Source organism: Podarcis filfolensis (assembly GCF_964270895.1).
Source record: "Podarcis filfolensis genome assembly, chromosome: 7".
Classification (NCBI taxonomy): domain Eukaryota; kingdom Metazoa; phylum Chordata; class Lepidosauria; order Squamata; family Lacertidae; genus Podarcis; species Podarcis filfolensis.
Window position 1 is genome coordinate 9,814,354 of NC_139603.1, and position 24,896 is coordinate 9,839,249.

Genomic DNA, 24,896 nt, shown 5'->3' on the forward strand with positions numbered 1-24,896 from the left:
TTGAAGGAGTTTGAACTTGATTGGCTGACTTCTGAGTAAACATATATGGGACTGCACTGCTAAGCAGCTGTACTTTGTGGAATTGCATGGGAGACTGGGAAAGGCCCCGCTGGGGGTTGGGGGGGTAATAGAATAATGCTTTGGGGGCAGTTTATACTATCAACAGAATCAAGTGTTCATTCCCCATCCCACAATGGACTGTACCACTTTCACAGAGGCTAAAGGGTGGAGGCTGAATTTGAATGAAATCCCTCTGCATAGAAAAATAGCCTGTTAGGAAAAGATTCGGCTGAATCCCTCTTCCTGTCATGTTAGTTTTTTGCACATAGGAAAGTTGGGGTTTTTCCTCAGTAAATCACCCGAACACACAACCACCCCATACATACCTGTGGTCTGAAGTGTCTGAAGTGTTGTCTGAAGTGGTACAGTCGTGCCTGGAAAAGCTTGACTATAAGGTTCTGGTGATTGTAGAAACAGCAAACTTTTTTCAGAAGGGGGCCGGTCCACTGTCCCTCAGACCTTGTGGGGGGCCAGACTATATTTTGGAAAAAAATACGAACGAATTCCTATGCCCCACAAATAACCCAGAGATGCATTTTAAATAAAAGCACACATTCTTCTCATGTAAAAACACGCTGATTCCTGGACCGTCCGTGGACCGGAATGAGAAGGCGATTGGGCCGGATCTGGCCCCCGGGCCTTAGTTTGCCTACCCATGCTCTAGACCGAGACAAATAGCTTCACCCCAAGCTGTTCTGTCATAGCAAATGGGTGCTTAGGGGCATTCTTACAGCGACACCAGCACATAGCCACACAACATGATGTTCCATAGGCAGTGCAAGCATGTATGTCAGTGTAAATTTTTAGGAATTAGGTGCAGAGCCCTGCTTCACCAATGTAAAATGGAAAGAGAGAGAGAGACAATATTCGGTGTGGATAATTGTTTATAAGGAAGGAAATGAGTCTGGGAACAATGTACCTATCAATCAGTGCCTGTGGTGAACCGATTTGTTAAAGTTAATAGAGCAATCTATAATGTAAGACAAATTAGTGTTATTAGTCTAGGTTTTATGGTCCAGTGCAAGTAATAATATGCAGTAAAGCAATAAGAATAATTAGTTATTATGATAAAATGTACATTTTAATGTGGAAAAAAGTATGCATGCATTTTATTTGGTGGTGTTGACTCTCCAGCAATTCCCTCCATAGCTGCCTCAGGGCATCCAGCAAAAACCCCCCACCCCAAGTGAGATTCAAGACTGAAAATTACTTCGTCCAAAAAAAGAGAGAAGAAGAAGCAGAATAAAATGTGTAGCAAAACTTATCACGAAGGAGCAAAGGAAGCGTTATCTCATTATTAAGCGAACAAAATAGGTTGTGTTACATAGAGTTTTAATTAATTTCAGAATTTCATCTAATTTATCTATAAGACAGAAGGATCATAAACCAGGGAATGGACAACCTGGGACAACTTAACTTTCCAAAATTATGACAGAGAGCCAAAAAGCAGCAGCATGTCCTATGTCTCAGGCACACTCAGCAAGAATTGTGACTCTTCTCTCCCACCCTGTTTGTTTGTTTTTTTGAAAGGTAAATTACAAACTGCTTTTGCAACATCCCTTAATTTCAAAAGTGGCCTTCACACAAAAAAGTCAATGGGGTATTAGGGCATGCCATTTTAGGGGGCGAAACTTAATTTTTGCAAATTTCTTCAGTGAGGGGGCCTAAAATCACATTTTGGGGTGTGAGGAATTCAAATCTGCAGCTATTGCTGTGATTAGACAACATTTAGTTAGCTTAGGAAGTCTACATTTGATGAAGAAGCACATAAACTGCTTTCAGAAAACCAAATTATTTCTGTCTTACCTTCTGAAAATTTCAGGTAATGCTAAATAATGAAAATAGCAAATGATATTAATAGCTAACATTAACTGTAAGTACTTGGCAATCATTTTAAATGATTTCCATGCAATTTTGCATTTAGCTTTTACTTAACAAGCAAAAGTAAATCATATTAATTTAACCAAACTATCTTTTGTATTTTTTTAAATATAATTTTCATTAAATTGTCTGTTTTACAATTTCAAATAAACATTTTACATCCTTAAGATATCAATGACTTCCTTTCTTCTCTTTCCATGGTTCATTTTACATATCTTAAATCCCTGCATACTTTACAAAAACTGTACCAATCGGTTTTCCATTATTGCAATCATCAAAACTTTAATGCTGAATTCATTTTAATGCTGCCAGTGTTTTCAACTGTACACTGTTGAATTCATTTTAATGCTGCCAGTGTTTTCAACTGTACACAATTATTTTCCATATATTTGATAAACGTTTTCCAATCTTTTTTAAACGTATGTTCTTCTTGTTCTCTTATTCTTATATGTCTGCAAGTCGTGCATAGTCTGTCAACTTAACCAAACTATCTTTTGAATTCCCCAGTCATGTTACAACTTCTTAGCACTCCTCATTTTTGGAATTTAAAAGCTGAAAAAATCAACACACAAGTGAGCAGAACTAGTTGCCTAGTTATTTCTCCCTATCAACCCAGGCTTCTGATGAATTGAATCCTAGTCCATGAAAGCTTATGCCACAATAAATTTGATAATTCTTTAAGGTGCTACATAACTCTTTGTTGTTTATGGAGGAGAAAGTTATTTGTATTTTCCTTTGTTTTATTTTATATTATGCCAAAACTAAATGTTGCAACTAATGGGCATAATGCACCTGCAAGTTTTGCTATGCAAGCGCCATTAAATTGAACGGGCGTTGTGTGGTGGTTGCACAGAATTTCCCAATTTATTCTGCTCAACAAGTAAAATGTTGTGTGTGCATATGTGCGTGTATGTAGAAACAATAAAAACTGAAAATGAAATTTAGGGACCCTTGCAATTAACTCACTTTCTTTCCTTCCCCAAAGATCTTGCTGGGTGAGCAAATCCTTACAATCAATTTATACAAATTGAACACTCCCCCCCCCTACTTAAAAACTAGTCCTTAATTAACTAAATTCCAGAGCTTTCTGCTTCCTTAAATGTAAGGCCGCGCTTATTTCATTTGACAGTTTATTCCAGAGAAAATTAAAACAATAGAAGCTCCCGACTTTCGTTCCCTTTTAGATTAGTATTTTACAACATACACTCCGTTCCTTTACTTTTTGAAGGCCATAACGGAATTTCTTTTTAATTACCTGAACTAAAAGGTTTCAAGCCCATCAGATTGCTTTTCAAGGTATTAGCCGATCCCCTAACCAATTACTCACTTTCTCCTTTACTTATTGCAAATGTGACCTTTCGTTTGAATTTGATTGCAAGTTTCCTGCTGGGGGTGTGTAACTATCTCTGTGTCTAAGTATGGCTATTGTCTTCTCATGTGATGACTGCGGTTAATTTTAATACACTTTGATGGCCGGAGAACAAATAAGTGTCGGTGACAATGTGCAGAGACATTTGAAGGAGGATAAGCTACCACTTTAATGAGTGGGGATCAGCAAGTTAAGAGGCCAGCTAGTGACAAACCCAAAGGCCCGCTGCAACTCAGACAAAGAGGAATGTTTGCCTATCTTCAGGTAATAAGAAACTTCCACACCAGAAGCAAAAAAGAAGACAAACAAGAGGGGTGGAGATACAGTGGTACCTCGGGTTAAGTACTTAATTCGTTCCGGAGGTCCGTACTTAACCTGAAACTGTTCTTAACCTGAAGCACCACTTTAGCTAATGGGGCCTCCTGCTGCCGCCGCGCCGGCGGAGCCCGATTTCTGTTCTTATCCTGAAGCAAAGTTCTTAACCTGAAGCACTATTTCTGGGTTAGCGGAGTCTGTAACCTGAAGCGTATGTAACCTGAGGTACCAGGTATGTAACCTGAGGTACCTGAGGGAGAGCCAGTGTGGTGTAGTGGTTAAGAGCAGTAGTCTCGTAATCTGGGGAACCGGGTTCGCGTCTCCGCTCCTCCACATGCAGCTGCTGGGTGACCTTGGGCCAGTCACACTTCTCTGAAGTCTCTCTCAGCCCCACTCACCTCACAGAGTGTTTGTTGTGGGGGAGGAAGGGAAAGGAGAATGTTAGCCGCTTTGAGACTCCTTAAAGGGAGTGAAAGGCGGGATATCAAATCCAAACTCTTCTTCTTCTTACCACTGTATATATATTTATATATGCAACCATCAATTCACATCAACCAGGGGTGGGGCATTTTTAACTGTCCAGATGTTGGTGAACTATATTTGCCACCATCCCTGACTGCTATGCCTTCTGGCTCAGGCCGATAGGAATTGGCATCCCCAACATACACAAAAGATTCCAATCAATCGATCTGTCAATCAAGCTTTATTGGCATACAGAGAAGACGAATGGAAACACAGAACTGGCATCTGTTCACAGGAGGAGACATTGCGAAACAAAACCACACAGGCCTAATAAGGTTCAAAAAAAAAATACCGCTCAAGTCTGAGGGCGACGTGATTTCATGGCGTCGCTCAGATATTCTGCTACTTTCTCCGCGCTATCAATGCCTGCAGCTATTCAGCAAAAAGGAAACCCTGCAGGAGGCAGAAAAATTTAACCTCTCCTTCAGCGTGAGGCTCAAACATTTGTCACAGGTTACTGCATAAAATGGACAGTAGAGCAAGGCGTGAACAATGGTCTCGACCTGTCCTTCACTGCAGGGGCAATACTTCTCTGAATATGGACACTTCAAGAACGAAAGGTTGAAATGAGGCTTTTCCCAGCTTTGCCAAACCATTTGATGTAGAATCTTCATTCATTTCCTTTCACTTTATTCATTGATTAAAACCCTTTGGTTTTAATTAATCTATGTGGGGGGTTTTGTTGTTGTTTTGGGTTGCCTTGGGCAAGATAAATCAGCTAACAATAATTTGTTGCCTAATAATTATAATAACAATAACAATAATGTCTGTTGGGTGAGGATACTGGACTGTTGCTGTTTAGTCATTTAGTCGTGTCCGACTCTTCATGACCCCATGGACCAGAGCATGCCAGGCACTCCTGTCTTCCACTGCCTCCCACAGTTTGGTCAGACTCATGTTGGTAGCTTTGAGAACACTGTCCAACCATCTCGTTCTCTGTCGTCCCCTTCTCCTTGTGCCCTCCATCTTTCCCAACATCAGGGTCTTTTCCAGGGAGTCTTCTCTTCTCATGAGGTGGCCAAAGTATTGGAGCCTCAGCTTCATGATCTGTCCTTCCAGTGAGCACTCAGGGCAGATTTCCTTCAGAATGGATAGGTTTGATCTTCTTGCAGTCCATGGGACTCTCAAGAGTCTCCTCCAGCACCATAATTCAAAAGCATCAATTCTTCGGCGATCAGCCTTCTTTATGGTCCTGCTCTCACTTCCATACATCACTACTGGGAAAACCATAGCTTTAACTATACGGACCTTTGTTTGGCAAGGTGATGTCTCTGCTTTTTAAGATGCTGTCTAGGTTTGTCATTGCTTTTCTCCCAAGAAGCAGGCATCTTTTAATTTCGTGGCTGCTGTCACCATCTGCAGTGATCATGGAGCCCAAGAAAGTAAAATCTCTCACTGCCTCCATTTCTTCCCCTTCTATTTGCCAGGAGGTGATGGGACCAGTGGCAATGATCTTCGTTTTTTGATGTCAGACATATTAATTCTAAATATAAAATCTGTGCTGCATTTCTTTTTTGACTCATGAAACCCAGGGAAAATCTCTTTGCCCATGTCATTGATACATTGCTGAATCTCTAGCGAATCTTATCTGGATTACTTTGTTGCCTAAGGATGTTTTAATCATCAGTTAAGTGCTAAAAATAAGCTTTCACACAGCTTCCTAACTTGAGAAGCTACATTTCTCAGGGGAGGGGGGAATCCATATTTCATATGATTAATAAAATGCACGACCATGAAAATTACAAGCAAGCAAACTCAGTTGAGAATAAGTTTGCTAAGACCCATTTTAGGGTTACATCTGTCCTGGAGCCACAGCTCAGGGAGGAGAGAACTCAGTGTTGTCGGCAATCTCTCATGTGACATGACAATTTTAAAATCTCATCAACTCGACAAAAATTAAATTGCTCAAAAAGTGTCTGTCACTCCCTTTTTTAATTTTACAGGGTTTCTAAGGGGGTGGAGAGGGGGAGAGAATATGAGTCAATGGAATGTAATTAGTTTAAACCTTATCGTTTCTTATAATGGCACCAAAAATATGAAATTGTAAATCTAACCATGTCTAATAAATTAGTACTGTTACACTGAGATTAGCCTCTCAGGAATCAAACTCAGTTTAGCATGACTAAAGAGGTCCTATCAAATATGAATGCTCTAGCTATCTGTCATCACTTGAGTCCGTCATCTTTGGGAAGTTGCTCATCGCACCAAAGTTATGAACTTAATTGCTCAAGATGATATGTCCATTGTGCTTGTAGTCATGAACATCTAAGTGTACCAGACAGCAATCACATTGCTTTATCATAGGTTCACAGTAGCTTTGGGGGGTTGGACAACCACTTCCTCAACAGAAAAGTTCTTTGCTTGGTTAGTTCCACCATGTAAAGTTTTTGAGAGGTTCAATCACTTGCACTCCAGAGGCATCCTACCCTAGCTGCAGTTTTCTTGGTGGAAGTAATTTATTCCACCACGAGAACTCTCTCATCTGCTCAAACATGTTATTCCTGGGAGATTGCACAATGGTTTATGCTAGATGTCATCTGCCAACATTTCCCCCATGAAATCTCTTTCTTATCCCTTTTCACTTCCCTTCTCCTACAAGCTTGTTAGCAGGAGTGCAAAACTGCCAACTCCCAATAGCCATCGGTGCCCAAATTATGGTGCCAAGCAATCCACGTAGGTGTTTGAATAATCCATGATTAATGTATCTCTCCCTCTGCGTGTGTCTCTCCGCTCCTCCACATCGTCTTACTCCATTTAAGTACTTCTGCTTAATATACAGTACTCAAGATGGAAATGTGCTAGCATCACAGGCAAAGGCCCAGTGCTTCTCCAGTGAGGAATGGTTGCTTGGGGTGGGTGAACAGCCCCAAATGCACCATGGAGAAAAGGATCCCTCTTCTCACTGGTGAGCTCAGATATTCTACTCTCCTTACAATCTGGTCAAAATGCTCAGGCACCTACCAAGGTACCAACATCTCAGGTAGACCCCTTGCCAATTTGGGCAGGGGGGCGTGGAGAGGAGTTAAGCACCTGACCTATTGCAGATGAAGCTGAGCGTGCCCATCCCCACCAAGCAACAGGGCCACAGCTTACCAGGCAAAAACATTCTTACCAATGCAAACCTTTGGACCTGTTTTTTGTGGTGGGGGGATCTGTTTATATATCTTATTTGTGTTTTATTGTTAATTTGAGTTCATTTTTTGGGGGGGAAGCAACTAAGAAAGAGAAGAAGAAGAGGAGGAGGAGGAGGAGGAGAAGAGGAGGAGGAGGAGGAGAAGAGGAGGAGGAGGAGGAGATGATGATGATGAAGAAGAAGAAGAAGAAGAGGAGGAGGAGGAGGAGGAGGAGGAGAGGAGGAGGAGGAGATGAAGAAGAGGAGGAGGAGATGATGAAGAAGAAGAGGAGGAGGAGGAGGTGGGAGGGCGTTCCACAGGGCGGGTGCCACTACCGAGAAGGCCCTCTGCCTGGTTCCCTGTAACTTGGCTTCTCGCAGTGAGGGAACCACCAGAAGGCCCTCGGTGCTGGACCACAGTGTCCAGGCTGAACAATGCGGGTGGAGACGCTCCTTCAGGTATACAGGACCGAGGCAGTTTAGGGCTTTAAAGGTCAGCACCAACACCGTGAATTGTGCTCGGAAACGTACTGGAAGCCAATGCAGATCTCTCAGGACCGATGTTATGTGGTCCTGGCAGCCACTCCCAGTCACCAGTCTAGCTGCCGCATTCTGGATTAGTTGTAGTTTCCAGGTCATCTTCAAAGGTAGCCCCACATAGAGCACATTGAAGTAGTCCAAGTGGGAGATAACTAGAGCATGCACCACTCTGGCAAGACAGTCCGCGGGCAGGTAGGGTCTCAGCCTGCATACCAGATGGAGCTGGTAGACAGCTGCCCTGGACACAGAATTGGCCTGTGCCTCCATGGACAGCTGTCAGTCCAAAATGCTCCCAGGCTGCGCACCTCATCCTTCAGGGGCACAGTTACCCCATTCAGGACCAGGGAGTCCTCCATACCAGCCCACTCCCTGTCCCCCAAGAACAGTACTTCTGTCTTGCCAGGATTCAATCTCAATCCATTAGCTGCCATCCATCCTCCAACCACCTCCACAAGTAGAGTTCTGATTGTACAACTAAAGCTGTGCTGCAATTGTGGCAGGTGACCATTCAGTTGTTTTTAGAACTAGGGTGCCCTCTAGGAGAGAGATAAGCAGCGGCAGTGGCAAAACTAGCCATTTCCCACTTGTCAGAGTTGAGCAATAATTCCTGTAGAGAGGGAGAAAAATCAGGAAAGGAGTTCCCTTTGGGACCCATTAGGAGATATGTTTCCCTAGTGATTTGCTTCAGGGAATTAAAAACACACACACACACACACACACACACACACACACACACAAATCCTCCACTGACCAGAGATCTCCTCTAAAGGCTTTACTACTATGAAAACCTAATACTGAGATTATCATGAAGCTAATTGATTTTTGGGGTGCAGGGGCTGCTAGGGGATAGTACATCTGGTGGGGGACACATGATGCTCCTTCTGAGGTAGTTTCTGTCAGAGCTTCCGTATGACCGAGCTGTAATGGCTCTCCTCCTCTTCGTATCTTCGGAATCCATCAACCTCTGTTCCGACTGTGATTAACGACCTAAGACTTTAATGAGGCTTCAGGCACGCTCCCATTACGCAGAGTACCCAAACAGCAGCAGAAGAGCCAGAAATGTGTGCTACATTGCTACGTTTATTTCTAACTACACAGGACAGAAAATAATATGCGTCTGCTCTCTGTGAGAGACAGAGAAACAACAGGAACAGGAAACCAGTAACATCAACATCCGTCTCCTGTGAGACTTCCAAGTCTGGAATGTCAACAGAGTCTTGTGACTCCAAAAACTGCACAGTGGCATAACAGAAATCTAAGTTTCTCTACCTTTGGGCTCGACCCTGCACTCAGCTCTCAGCTGTGGCTCCTAGAAGCTATCAGAATGCAACAGCAACCACACCACGGCTTCGACTGGCTGACTAAACCAAGTGAAGGTAGCCAATGGGTCTCAAACCCTTAGTGAGTTAGGGACTTCCTCTGCTCGCAAAGACAGGCTCTGGCAGATTGAGAGGACAAGACCAACAGAGGACCCAACATTCAAGAAGTGAGTTTCTGCACGTGGAGGGAAGTGAGGGGCAGATGGGGCTCATCAACCTGGAGAGGAAGCCCATCTAGGAGAAGGAAAACTGTGATCCTAAAACTCCGCTGTCTTGTGGGATAACTTTGGGAGAAGGAAAGGCTAAGTAGACCCTACACAAATCTGGAATGGAGTCCCTAAGATGGTTGGAACACCACCTTGGATGTGTGCCACTTTCCAGCAACTCCTGCCATCAAGCTAGTGACAAACATATTGCTCTGCTTTCCTTTGGGCCACATCAGCGAGGCAGAGAGAGGGGTCTTGTTGTCTGGGCAGCTCAGGATCTCCATACACAATGCTCAAGCTTGCATCCCAGGATTGCTTTGGTGCTGGTTGACTTCACCTTTGGAGGCGCACTCCATTGCCGACAAGAAGATTGATTTAATATATAGCCAGTACACTGTTCATCTTTTCCTTCCCTAAGCCAGCTTTGAAGCGAGTGAAAATGAGGCACGGTGAAAGAATTGTGTCTGTGTTGGCAAACAAAGTCCCTACTCACTTAAGCAGCTGTGGCACAAAACTGTAGTCGCTGTGACAAAGTTGCATTGAACACAATGGAACTGGAGTTAGTCTAAGGTTACCAGGTGTCCCTGTTTCCTGGGGACAGTCCCCAGATTTACAAATCAGTCCCCATACAAAATCCATTGAAATTGAAGTGTGTCCCGACTCATTGAAAAAAATCTGGTAACCTTAAGTTAGTTCTTTGCAAAGGCCATGTATATAGATGACTCTGCCTAAATAATCATTGTATCTCGCTTCTACCACTGCATTGAATGAGACTTAGCCATAGTTAACCTTAATGGTGGCATTTCATCTGCCATAGAACGGCCTGAAACGGCCTCATTTGCTAATTAAAAGACACCCTTAATAGTTACCTGTCTCGAGTTGGAAATTTCCTACTTGTGGAAAACCAACAAGCTTAATGATGTAGGTGCCACTCCTGGCTAAGAAATGCATAAACAGCTTGCTGCAGAATTATTAGCATCAACCTTGAAATGAACAGAACCGCTTTCATTCAGTCCTGAGCCAACGTTTGTGTCAAAAGTCTGCATAGTGAGAACGAAACCTATCGGGACCTTCTCACTGAACAGATAAGCAAACGTCTTGAGAGGCGTTTTGAGCATTTCCCCCCAAGAACTGTGCAAATGCCCCCAAAGCCAGTTTGCTTAAGGTGCTGGAAAACTGGGTGGTGAGCTACTTCAGGGATGGCACAGTTCTCCAAAGCTGCAAAACACCTGCCCTTGGGGGCTTTGTACAGAACATAAGGGGGGAAATAGAGCATTTCAAGGGAGCACTCGGAAAGCATACTGAACATGGAGGGTTTTTCCGGTAAGAGCAAAAGCCAGTTAAATAGCTTGACTTAGCTGTACTTTGCATCCGGATCTAGTGGATGAGAGATGATGTTTGTTTTTAAAATGCGCAGTTTTAAAAAATTGGTCCTTCGTTATCTGAGGCTTTAAAAATCACAGCCAGCACTCGGAATTGATGCCAGAAACAAACTGCTAACCACTATAGATGTAAAGGTAAAGGGACCCCTGACCATTAGGTCCAGTCGTGGCCGACTCTGGGGTTGCGGTGCTCATCTCGCTTTATTGGCCGAGGGAGCCGGCGTACAGCTTCCGGGTCATGTGGCCAGCATGACTAAGCTGCTTCTGGCGAACCAGAGCAGCGCACGGAAACGCTGTTTACCTTCCCACCAAAGCGGTACCTATTTATCTACTTGCACTTTGATGTGCTTTCGAACTGCTAGGTTGGCAGGAGCAGGGACCGAGCAACAGGAGCTCACCTCGTTGCAGGGATTCGAACCGCCGACCTTCTGATCAGCAAGTCCTAGGCTCTGTGGTTTAACCCACAGCACCACCCACGTCCCTCCACTATAGATGATGCAATATCAAAATGATATGTTCCGACTGTTAACACCAGGCCAACCCCATTTTGGAGAAACCAAAGTTTCCAAAAAATTATTTAAAAGGCAGCCTCATACATTATAATCGAATGACAAAACATGCACAAGGTAAGGCATCGGCGTAAAATCTGCTCCAAGCTTTGTAGACTCTGTTTTTAAAGCAGAGACTGGATGGCTATCTGTCATAGATGCTTTGAGATTTCTGCATTGCAGGAGGTTGGGCCAGATAACCCTCAAAGTCCTTTCCAGCTCTACAATTCTAGGTGGTCACTAGAGACAACTGGTTCCCCATATTCACAACTCTATCACAACTAGCATCACTTACCCTTATGTTGGCCAAGTGAAGAGCCCTCAGTTTACACACACACTTTCTTGTTTATAGTCTAAGGCTACCGGAGTCCAGGCTTTTAGCTGAACTTGCTTATTCCGCATTCTTTCTCACTACGTATTTTTTTGTAACATAATATACCACCTTTGAGCACTGAAGCATCTAAATGTAATGCCGCATGCATGTTCAGGACACAAATCTACAGTTCCAAGTTTAAATACACGTTCACTACGCATGATCCCAAGAGGCAGAAGAAATATGTAAGGCACACCCTAGTATATTATCTCCCCTGAGCACTAAGTTGTTAACAGTGAAACTTGGTATGTATATTGCCAATATGTTTGTAACAAGGGAAGGACTATTCAGAACACACTGCAATGCAAAATCTGAACTGAGGTCCTTATTGCGATTTACTAATCGTACTAAGATGGAGGAATTTACTCCCAAGTGTTGCGTTGCTGGGGGAATTCCCTTCCCACTAACGATGGTACTTCTCTCGTTTATACAAAGCCAGCTCCCCGCGACACATATACAGCAAGAAGCTAAACTGAACATTGGTTGCTGTGTGACTGCATCATTCCTAGATTGCAGATGCTGTAACCATGCAACTGAAACAGTAAGATTTTGGATCGGTGTGGTAAGATTAAGATAAAATTCTTATTTCTGTTATATTGTAGAGAGCGGCAAGGGCTAATCAAGAATGCTGTAAAGTACTCTAAAAAATCTAATTCTATAAAATATTTAAAATCGCCTATGCCTCAAAGCAGAGAGCAGCAGAGCATGTTTGCAACAACCCTGCTAGAGGAAGGTTATGGCCAATATCTCCCCCTGCAAACACAAAGTTACCAATATGCCAACATTGCTTTTTTAAAATATTCTTATACTATACTCATTAGTACAATGGTTTTCAAACTGTGTTCCTATAAACCAAAAGAACATTAATAGTTATTCAATAAGATGGTAAACAGATCTCCTGAAAAAAGAGCCATAGGGGATTGTTGTATATATGCTAAGCCTGACTGGGTGTCATAAGAAAACAGTGTGTGAACCTATAATGTACCCCAGAATCCTCTACGCCCTGCAGGATTTCTGTGGCAGATGAGTAAGTTCACTGGTGCCAAAGTCGACAGGAAAGGGCTGTGTGTAGGTTGGAAATTTAAAGCAGACCTTAACTAGTTTACATTCAAACCGCTAGGGGCATCACAAAAGACGAACAAAAGCCTAAGAATCTGGAATATGCAATTTACAGCACAATCCTAATCATGTTTGTTCAGAAGTCCAACTGAATGGGGCTTAAGTAAATGGATTAGGATTGCAGCTTAATGAACTTGTTCAGATGATAGCAGTGGCCTACCTGTTTGGCCCTGTGGAAACATTTCAAATTCTAAGTGTTATGGATATCATCTTGTTTATTTCTCTTCCCTTTCCCCAGGGGTCACCTCACCCCTGATAGACAGAAATTGTGTATCTGTGCATGCAAAGACACATACTTTACTTTTCCGTGACGCCTGGGTAAAATTTGGATCCAGTAAAATTAAAACGGATTATCTTGCATTTATATAATTATACATGAACCCAACACCATCAAGCATGCTATGATTTTATGGTGATTTTGATAGAATCCTTTGTTCAAAAAATTATAAGGTATATATGCTATATGTAGAAACCTGAGAAAGAACAAAGTACTTTACAGTATAGTTGTGGGCATTCCATTCTAAGAAGAACACTGGATTTTTTTTAAAAAAAGATATCACTCACGACAGTCTTTTAAATATATATTTAATACTGTAACATAGTATAATAAAGACAATTTTCAGTGATGGTGCTGCTGCTTAAACTGGAGTCCACAGTAGCCACATGTTCCCGTTTTTGTATCTTTGTCCTGCAAATGGGAAAATTGAGGGATGGGGTGGAATAAAATTATAATTTTACCTTAGTGCTGTAAATACAGTTCCATATAAAATAGCTCTAGTGCAAACACTTCTATTTAAAACAATTCTGTTTACATACCCCCCCAATGCAGTTCTACGCTAAAGGTTGGAATTCAGCTTAATCCTATTCATGTTGATTCAAAAGTAAGCTTCTAAGTATGTATGGATGCATTTTACAAAATGGATTTCATGAGCAACTCACACATCATTTTAGTTACAAATCTTAATAGTTACTGTCCCTATCTTCATAATTCGGTGCTTACATATTCAACAAGTATCTGACTGCCAAATGGGGATGGGTGGTTAAGATTATTCAAATCATCACAATGATGAATAAATATTCTTGAAAGTTTAGCTAGGGAAAGAATCCACCTTCATCTGAAATATACAGTTTTCTACGTGAGCTAAAATAATTTTGATTTTCCTCTACAAAGGGGCTGATATGACTGAGGCACAGCTATAACAATTGCCCATCTCAGCCCCCTCAACTATCAATTTCAAAATATTTTTATCTGTTTGCCTACACTTCCTTCTACCCATTTTGAAGAATGCAATTAGACCATAAAAACTGACAAAGGCTTCAGATTAGCAAAGCCTTTCCTTCTTCTATCTTAGGCAGCTAACAAGATATAAGCTATTAAAATGAAGCAATCTACTCAAGAATACATCTGAACTTACTGGCAAGCTGCTTTAATAAGCAATAATTAAAATGAAACAATAAGAAGAGAGATTGACATTAATGGTTGCTGCAACATGGAGAATGAACGAAGGACAGGAAAAGACAATCTTTAGGATACACACATGACTATACCTTGAAAATACCCATAAAAATTGCAACGGAGGGAATCATTAACACTTATCCCTTAAACGAGGCCTGCACAACTGGCGAGTCATAAAACTGAATGCAACCTATCAGCTCTTAATTGTGGCCTGCCCTGTAGTAGGCAATTCTTAACATTGCAGTTCACAATCGGAAACAAGCGAAGTAGATATACCAAGGATCATTCTAGACTGCCACACCGCTGATGAGATACACTGGTCAGTCTCAGTTGTACACATATCTTCCTCTCAAAATAATAATAATAATAATGATGATGATGATGATGATGATGATGATGATGATGGAAAACAGTGGATGGGATCACAAAGGAAAGGTTAGATTACATTACCAAGTTTATATACACTTTAGGGTGTCCCAGAGCTCCGCCGCCACCATCGCAGGATATCACTCTGGTTTCAACTTCACTCACAGGCTGCTGAGCGATCAAATCGATTGCAAAGCTTTCATTCACCTATTATAGCAAAGGAAAGGTTTTCAGTGCCAGACAGCTCCAACTATACATTTGCTTTAGTGGCATGGGCACACAGGCTGCGGCTTTTGCTACCATAGGTACTGCAAAGTCCTGTGCCTGAAACAGGGCAGAACTAATTGGCTGTCTCTTCTTCCTCATCGGTGTATTTATGGCGAGCTGAGAGTTCCTTTTTGAACCTTCTCCTCCTCCCTGCCCTCATGAACATTTTGTGTAACTTTTTAGCCACAATCAGGGCTGCTGCATTATCAGCAGTGCGGTAAGATCCTGGCCGCATGCTAGAAGTAATGATTAAGCCACAAGCTACTTGTTCCATTACTGTAAGCTACTTTGCAAAGACTTGCCTTAAAAAGCAGAATATTAACATGCAAGTGAATAAATGCACACAACCAGATTCTGTACTTTAAAGCAGATCTGAAATACAAACAAATGCTCCTGCCAACCTAGCAGTTCAAAAGCACGTCAAAGTGCAAGTAGATAAATAGGTACCGCTCTGGTGGGAAGGTAAACGGCGTTTCTGTGCACTGCTCTGGTTTGCCAGAAGCAGCTTGGTCACGCTGGCCACATGACCCGGAAGCTGTCTGCAGACAAACGCCGGCTCCCTCAGCCAATAAAGCGAGATGAGCGCCGCAACCCCAGAGTCGGTCACGACTGGACCTAATGGTCAGGGGTCCCTTTACCTTTTAGTGCAGAAACTACAAGTTTCAAACACCCAAGCAACATCAGGATGTTCTCCAAAGTTTCCAAGTAAGTTTCAACCCACTCCCACAACCAATAAAAGATTTTAGCTGAGGTATGTGACTTAAGTTCTATAAATCTATTTTAATTTGGTGGAAGTTGAAACAGTCCAAGCTGTTTACTGCATTGTTCTTTCACAGCTGAAGTCAATGAACATTGTGTCGGTAAATGTGTAAAAGCACAGAATCAAGGCAAACACTTCCTAACATGAATTTTACCTCTTTCTGTCGACCAGAAAACCGAGCTCGCCTGTGGTCAGCTTCCTCAAAAACCTGAAATAAGATAGGAATATAATAAACATGTAAGGAGAAGACTTAGAATTCTAAACTCAAGGGATGTGCAGTGTGGTTGAAATTAACAATAAGGAACAATAAGTATAGAAACAAAGTTTCCATACACTTTGATGTTGCTGGTGACTGTGGGGAGTGTCTAACATTTGCCGGGAAATGAAATATGTTCAATACTAGATAGGAGAGATTCTTCACTTATTATTTTCTATGGAATAATGAGCAACATCTAAAGTTGAATGCAGTTGGATTTCCCCTCCTCTCAACAGCCTCCTGTGTGCCCCCAAATCTGCTTCAGATGGAGATTTTTTTGGGGGGAGGGAGGTTTAGAGGAGAAGGGAAATCCATTCTATCAATGGTGTTTGTTCCGCTGTTGGACAATGGATTTCATCCAATAGTGCTAGATTTGGAAGACTGTTTCAGCTGAATCAACTCTAGTTGATAATGAAAATTTCCATAAAATTAATTATCACTGGCAACTTCCTTCTCATAGATTAAGCCAAATTTACAGCTCAAAACAAGACTTTTTGTTGGCATTTCTCTGCATCGCCTAGAGCATTTTTCCAACTCGCCCACGGACGTTTATCATATCCTTTTGGCTTGCCTGCTTATTAGAGGATTTGGGAAGCTGATTGTTGGCACAAATGAAGAAAATACAGGGTACTGCTTATCCAATGATTCTAAAGTAATTTTTTAATGCTTTTTGAAGGCTCTAGTGTTAGTCCCAAAATTGGGGCCCCTAATGAGAGCAAAGGTGGGCATTTCAAGTTATTGGTAAAAGACTGATGCTTCTTTACTTTCCGATTGGTAACACGGAGCACTGCTGTTGTGTGAAATTAACATATTTCTTACAAAATTCTAATTATGAAAATACAAATAGCTGTGTGGAGAAATGGGGGGCACTTTAGAATGGGGGGAAAGCATGGTTTCATGTCCAGGAAGCCAGTGTTAGAAACTAAGATACATAAGCTAGGTGCCAAATGGCTCCTGAAACCAAAGTTGCATTCGCCAAAACAGAATATCTAGTTGCCATTTTGGGGCAAGATGGCTCTAAAGTCTAATTTGTCAAATGATGAACTGACTGACTGATTACGAGTTAAACATATGACTAGTTCAGATGACTACCCTGAACTAGGTTAAGAACTTTGGGAACTTAAAAGAAAAGTCACTTTAACCAGGGACAGTCTATATATATATTGGCCTATTCTGATCTGTTTTTCTTAAATGGACCAATTATAACATAGAAATATTCTTCACAACTGGGAGCAGGGCAGTGGGGTAAGTGAAGACAAGCTACAACAACTACCTATAACGCTGTTCACTGCTCCTGCTCAGGCTGCACAGAAAAAGCATTTTGGTTTCTGAAATTCATTCTGATTGTGAGGATAAAATATAACTGATAGAATTCTCTAGGATGTGGTAGTATGTGTGTGGAAACAGTTAAGATCCAATGATCCCCAGGCATGCACTTCCAGCTGGTGGAGATGTCAGGACCATAGCTGTCAACGTTTCCCTTTTTTTAAGGGAAATTCCCTTATTCCGAATAGGATTCCTCGCAAGAAATGGGAAAGGTTGACAGCTATGGTCAGGACCCATCCTGGTGCTCAGGCATTTTCACTTAGTTGCAAGAGGCTGATAATTTCAAAACCCCGGGGAAGGCTCCTAAACCCATTTGCTGATAGCCAAACACTCAGAAGTAATTTCCATTCAGTTCAACAGGGCTTACATCTTGGTAACAGAGCACAGCATGAGTTCAGTAGGGCTTCCTTGCTAGTAAATGTGCAATCACCTCCCTTTGACACCTCCAACCTTCTGAAGCCAGGCAGGTGGTGCCTGGAGAAAGGGCTTTCTTAGCTGCTGCATCCCATATTAGAATGCCCTCTTAAGGAAGAATTGCCTGGCACTAAATCTCATGTCTTGTCTTTTCATTTAGCCAAATCATCTAGCTGGCTTATATGATAACATTAAAATGTATTTATTTTTAAATGCCAATTTTTCTACAGCTGTTTGACCTTTACATGTTAGCCACCTAGAGAATATTGCAAACTGGAGCGGCATATAAGTCCTTGAACACCTAAATTAAAAAGGTTAAAGTACAACTAATGCGATCTAAACAAAATTTTTTTTAAAAAAAATTACAAAACCCTTCCAGTAGCACCTTAGAGACCAACTAAGTTACCGTATTTTTCGCCCTATAGGACGCACTTTTCCCCCTCCAAAAATGAAGGGGAAATGTGTGTGCGTCCTATGGGGTGAATGCAGGCTTCGGGAAGCTCTGCGCAACCCTTGGGAGACCGGCGCGACTTCGCACCGGTCTCCCAAGGGTTGCGCAGAGCTGCCTGCATTCCGAAGCCTGGGGCGTGCTGAAGAGCGCGCCCCGGGCTTCGCGCAGCTCTCCGCAAGCCTGGGGAGACCGGCGCGACTTCCCGCCGGGATCCCTAGGCTTGCAGATAGCAGCCTGTTCTGGTGGCTGTCATCGGGGGAAGCTCGGGCTTCCCCCGCCCCAGCCCCGTGCCTGGGGGGGAAATATTTTTTTTCCCTTTATTCCCCCCCCAAAAAAACCTAGGTGCGCCCTATGGGGCGAAAAATACGGTAATTTAATCAAAGTTAAGCACCTCTGACTTCCCACTGGAAATGTTCAAGCATCTGCAAAGAAAAGGGAATCATGCTGGTCCATAAGAAAAACTTTTAAATCCAGAGCTCAGCAAAGTGGATGCAATTTTAACACTGCACAAAATGAGGCTTTCAAATGCTTTAACACTTAAGGGCATGATCAAGATAGTTATAAACAAAATACATTTTATAGAATAGATACAGCAGCAAATATGACAAAAACAAGAGAGGAAAGCCTAGGCCACAGGGGGAATTCATGCCATAAGCTCCTGCAGGAACCAACAACCTGAGAGAGAGAGAGAGAGAGAGAGAGAGAGAGAGAGAGAGAAGCCTTTTTTGGCTTCTGTATCTTTTATTTTATTTGTTATTATTAATTAAATTTACATACTGCTCACTGTGCAAAGGTCTCAAGGCAGTTTACAGAATAAAAAATACAAAATGAAAACACAAAACACCTATCAAAAAATCAAAATGAAACAAAATCCCAATGACCCCTGCCCACAAACACAGTTAAAATGCCAGATTGTTCAAGCTCTGGTTGAAAAGGAATGCTTTTGCCTGCAGTGAAGGCGCCAGTTGAGCCTCTCTGGGGAGAGCATCCCGCATGCAGGGTGCCACTACAGAAAAGGCTCTTTTTGTTTGGGGAGAGGCAGCCCTTGAAATATTGCGTTTCCTGAGCCACTTAAGGACTTTTATAGGTCAAAATCAGCACCGCTTCTTGTTTTGATACCGTGAACCTCCCCAAGGCCTTCGGATGAAGAGCAGTATACCATTTATACCAGATGGGCAGGGTATAAATAAATTATTATTATTATTATTATATGCAAAACCAACGAATACTTAAAATAAATAAAAGCTTATTTTAAAGTTAGTAATAGGGACACATTTCGCCCTTTTAAAAAACAGTTACGTTCATGACACCTTTGAGAGCAATGAAAATAGTAAATCTCCAAATTGCTGGATGATTAGTTGTTTGAATTTTTAAATATTATATAAACACATAAATAAATCAAAACCATAATATATTTAACCACCCGCCCTGTGGAACGCCCTCCCACCAGATGTAAAAAGAGAAAAACAACTACCAGACTTTTAGAAGGCATCTGAAGGCAGCCCTGTTTAGGGAAGCTTTTAATGTTTGATGGATTACTGAATTTTAATATTTTGTTGGAAGCCGCCCAGAGTGGCTGGGGAAGCCCAGTCAGATGGGCGGGGTATAAATAATAAATTATTATTATTATTATTATTATTATTATTATTATTATTTAATAATGTTTATTCTAGGCCTCTTTGGAATGAGAAGGCAGGGACTGGGGGCTTATAAACGCTGCTGCACCAGCAGAGCACCCACTGCAAGGGAGCCGAGTGGAGCCTCCAGGCTCAGAGGCACTCTATCTGAACACTCACCTGTCCCGTGTGCGTCACTTTCTCACCGGTCGGGGACGTCCCCGCGCCGTAGCTTCTCCCCAAGGCGGGTCGCAGGGAGGGGAGAGCCGCGACGCCCCTCGCCAAAGCCAAGCCCGCCCGGGACGCTCCTCCCAAGGACACAGACAGACCCGCCATTTCGGCGACGCCCCTCCTCCTCAGGCACACAGGGCGCACTGCGCACGCGCGGCGCCCGGCGAAGCCAAAGCCACGCCCCCCCGGAGGCTCGCGAGCGTCTGACGTAAACACCCCCTGCGCGAGGCGGAGGGAAACGTAAGGACGTAAAAGGGCGGGGAGAGAAGGAGTCACGTGTGCCTCTGCGTCATTTTCGTCCTCTTCCCGGAAGGCTAGAGGCCGGCGGCGTCGCTCTTCGTCCGGTACGTAGCGCGGAGCGTCTCCGCCCCGGGTAAAGGGTTCTTGGATGGCAGGGTGGAGTGTTAGCATTTACGGAGACTGAAGCTTTAATATTTTTTTTACCCGGCCTGACTGGAAGCGGAGTCTCCGGTTCGCGCATGCGCTGTGGGCTTCCAAGGCGCTGAAGGAGAAAGGGAGCTCTGCGCTTGCGCGGCAGGTTCGCGGGGGGAGGAGGGCGCGGGAGGCTGCGCATGCGCGGGAAGGGGCTTGTTTGCTCTCGCGCAGTGAAGTCCAGCCAGTTTGGTCTCCCAAGTGGTTTCTGGGTCGCCCTTTTTCCAAGGTAGATGCAAATCGGCGAGTGAGGTTTGCAGCTCTACCCTGTGCGTTTTGTGTAGGGGAGGAAGAACCTTTGGCTCCATTTCCTCCCACTTTGGGGATGCACAGCGTTGCTGCAATACTAACTGCGGTGGGGTCAAGGTTGGTGGTTCGAGCCCACCCAGGGACGGCTGCGGGCAGGATTCCTGAATTGCAGAGGGTTGGACAAGACCACTCCTGGAGGGTCCCTTCCAGCTGTACTATTCTGTGATATGTAATCCTATTTACATTTAATAATAATAATTTTTCATTTATAAAAACGCGCTCTACGTGGGGCTACCTTTGAAGGTGACCCGGAAACTGCAATTAATCCAGAATGCGGCAGCTAGACTGGTGACTGGGAGTGGCCATCGGGACCACATAACACCAGTTCTGAGAGATCTGCATTGGCTCCCAGTATGTTTCCGAGCACAATTCAAAGTGTTGGTGCTGACCTTTAAAGCCCTAAACGGCCTCGGTCCTGTATATCTGAAGGAGCGTCTCCACCCCCATCGTTCAGCCCAGACACTGAGGTCCAGCGCCGAGGGCCTTCTGGCGGTTCCCTCATTGCAAGAAGTGAGGTTACAGGGAACCAGACAGAGGGCCTTCTCGGTAGTGGCACCCACCCTGTGTAACACCCTCCCTTCAGATGTGGAGGAAATAAGTAGCTATCCCATCTTTAAAAGACATCTGAAGGCAGCCCTGTTCAGGGAAGTTTTTAACATTTAACGCCGTATTGCTTTTAATACTTGATTGGGAGCCACCCAGAGTGGCTGGGGAAACTCAGCCAGATGGGCGGGGTATAAATAATAAATTATTATTATTATTATTATTATTATTATTATTATTATTATTATTATTATTATACCCCACCCTCCCCAGCCAAGACCAGGCTCAGGGAGGCTAACAACCAATAATAAAAACAAGTTGATTAAAATACAGTTTAAAAAAGATTAAAATACAACATTAAAACATTAGGATGCAGCCTCTTCATAGGAGGAGAAAGGAAAAAGAGGGGGAGGGAATCAAACTGATTCTAAGCCAAAGGCCAGGCGGAACAACTCTGTCTTACAGGCCCTGTGGAAAGAAATCAGACCCCGCAGGGCCCTGGTCTCATGGGACAGAGTGTTCCACGAGGCCGGAGCCAGTGTTGAGAAGGCCCTGGCTCTGGTTGAGGCTAATCTAACTTCCTTAGGGCCCGGGACCTCTAGGGTGTTGCTATATATGGACCTTAAGGTCCTTTCTCCGAAAGTAAACCACATTGAGACTTTACTTCCAGGCAAGAGCGCAAAGGACTTTGCGCGTTGGATTGCATCTTTTAGTTGATGGATGTGTTGTTGATGTTTTAATTCCTCCCTTCTTTTCCTAAGCTTGGGCACAATGGCCTCCTTGCTCTTGCGGAATGTGATGGCTGCTTCGGTGACTTCTGCCAGATTCCTGAGCTGCGGCACAGCCTCCCGCTTATTCTCCTCCTGGCTGGTGGGACGCTCAAAGACTGCCAGCCCATTGCAGACCTTACCTGCTGCCAGACCATGTCATGTGGATCTCCTGCCCTTTCTCACCAGTTGCCCGCCCCTCAGCTTGCAGCCAGTCGCTGGCATAAAGTGCAAGGCAGTCCTCAGAAGGCGTTGCAAGGACTGTTTCATTGTCCGCAGGCGCGGCCATTTGTATGTGTACTGTAAAACGCATCCGAGGCACAAGCAGAGAAAGTTGTAAGACTACTAGCTGATGGAAGAAATTTGTGAGCACAAATCTTCACTGGTCACTGAAGAGGACAATTCTGATTATCCTGCATACAAGAAACATTGTCTTTTATAGGAAACCTGGTCCGATTGTAAGCCATGGCAGTTTTAAGCCAACCAGCTTTGACGAATAAAATCACTTAAAATGTTGCTTACTTCAAAAACTGTTTCAAAATTATAGTATAATTATAATTAAACTGTGTCAAAGATTTCTTAGTTCAACAAACTATAAAGTAGTCACCATCCTATACTGAAGTTAATTCTTATTGATCACGGTGATGCTTATTTCAAGAATTCAGTACATCCTAACAAAGGTAACAATTCAGACAAAGCTAGGAGAGTTTTCGCTTGGTGGTTTTTTTAATCTACCCCATCACAATAAGCCATGGCAGGATTATAATCTTACATTATTTTAAAAAGAGAAACAGAAAGCAGAACATATCTGTGGTTAGAACAGGGATGACAGCTGACCACACAGTCAGTCTGGGCATGCACTTTAAATTGTGGCCATGGGCTCAGCCGGTGAACACAAGTAAACCAGCCATCATACCGGCAGATGTCACAAATGCCCAAGAGTCAGAGCTACCAGTCTGTTTCATTTGCCTTTCCCCCATATCTGAGTGCATGTCTACTCGGCGCTGTGGGTTAAACCACAGAGCCTAGGACTTGCCAATCAGAAGGTCGGTGGTTCGAATCCCTGCAACGGGGTGAGCTCCCGTTGCTTGGTCCCTGCTCCTGCCAACGTAGCAGTTCGAAAGCACGTCAAAGTGCAAGTAGATAAATAGGTACCGCTCTGGTGGGAAGGTAAACGGCGTTTCCGTGCACTGCTCTGGTTCGCCAGAAGCGGCTTAGTCATGCTGGCCACATGACCCGGAAGCTGTACGCCAGCTCCCTCGGCCAATAAAGCGAGATGAGCACCGCAACCCCAGAGTTGGTCACGACTGGACCTAAGGGTCAGGAGTTCCTTTACCTTTACCTTTATATCTACTTAGAATTACTTTTCATTATTCGGCTTCAGGAAGTGTGTACAGGATTACAACCTCAGTTTTTTTTGACACCTAATGGTCTAAAAAGGCAACTGTTCTCTGGAACTGTGTCAAAGACTTTAGTGTCTGGAGTCCGTTCTTGTCATAAGCAACCAAGATTGTGGCAATCTACAAGCTTGATCTAACTGATTTATATAAAGTCAAGCTAGATCTTGTATCTCTTGGCTACTTTAACCAGGCTATTCTGCTTCATATGGGTGAAAGTTAACGTTGCTCTATAAATGCGATGAGGCTGATACACAGACAAATATCTAGCAAGGTACAATATATCATAAGATTATTATTTTTTTTGTAATGACCTATTGAAAGCCCTCTAAATACATGTTGAGATTGGACAAATAACTTCTGTGATGCTTAAACTTGTAATCCCTGTTGGAAGTGTTTGTTTCTTTGTGTAGTAAAGGTGGTCACTTTTAAAGCGGGGGGCGGGCCTAGCCTGTGGCACTCTAGGTTTCTATTTTCCCATCAGCCAGCATGGTCAATGGTCAGGGATAATGGCGCTTGTAATTCAACAAGCGATAGTGGGAAACACAAGTTTTCCAGGTATCAGAGTATTTACAGTGGATATAAGGCACCATAGAGACTACACATCCCTTGATTTCTTGCAGCCGGGGACACCATTGTGAACATGGTTAGCATTCCAAGCCCAAATTGCTCTGGAAGAAGGGAGTTTTCTGGGTGGCTCACAGCCATAAGTGCCCTGGAAAACCACACACGAAGGATAATTAGTGCCAGGAAAGGAGCAGAGGCCCCTCATTGGTATCTAAAATGCAATATTCCGGCCAACAAGTAAATGGAAAGGTATGGTTCAATGATTCATAGGCATGCTGGTATTGAGTTCATTGTACTCCTGATATCACTGGGAGTCTCTGAAATCTGGGACTATGACCAGTGGGTGGGGGAGAGGAGAGAATAACTCTCTGGGGTTTTGTGTGTGTAAAAAACAAAGTCTGGGACAGAAACTGTCCGAAACTATTTTAGCTTTCAGTTTTGCAGCTAGTGCTTTAAAAACGGTAATGTAAATCATTATACAGTGGTACCTTGGGTTACAGACACTTCAGGTTACAGATGCTTCAGGTTACAGACTGCTAACCAGAAACAGTACCTCAGGTTAAGAACTTTACCTCAGGATGAGAACAGAAATCGTGCAGCGGCAGCAGCGAGAGGCCCCATTAGCTAAAGTGGAACCCAGGTTAAGAACAGTTTCAGGTTAAGAACAGAACTCCGGAACGAATTAAGTACTTAACCCGAGGTACCACTGTAATGTTACGTATTGCAAACTTGAAACAAATAGATAGTCTTTCTTGGCCTGTGTAGTATAATTATGCAGAAACTCAGATAAAATAGGTGGTTAAGAAAGAAAGAAAGAAAGCTTTTTCCCCCCTCCAACTTTCTGCCCTTCAACAGGTGGATATGTAACTAGGTCAACTGAAAGAATCTTGCAGCTTATGTATATTAATGAGTATAAGGCTTAGACTGCAGCAGAGTGCATAAGAAACACCGCTCTAGTTGCTGAAGTAAGGACAATGTCTTTTTAATAATGA

The 24,896-nt window shown here is 43.3% G+C and overlaps 1 protein-coding gene across 1 annotated transcript; it reads right to left on the bottom strand.

Annotated features, from left to right (window-relative positions):
• Positions 1–13,314: 13,314 nt before the first annotated feature.
• NDUFS6 (NADH:ubiquinone oxidoreductase subunit S6) lies at positions 13,315–22,944 on the bottom strand. Its single transcript, XM_083624796.1, has 5 exons — positions 21,438–22,944; positions 19,839–20,851; positions 15,750–15,803; positions 14,653–14,775; positions 13,315–13,434 (listed from the first exon to the last, which is right to left on the bottom strand). Exons 2-5 carry the CDS (start codon positions 20,298–20,300, stop codon positions 13,366–13,368), a joined length of 708 nt encoding a protein of 235 aa, XP_083480922.1. The 5' UTR covers positions 20,301–20,851; positions 21,438–22,944; the 3' UTR covers positions 13,315–13,365.
• Positions 22,945–24,896: the final 1,952 nt, after the last annotated feature.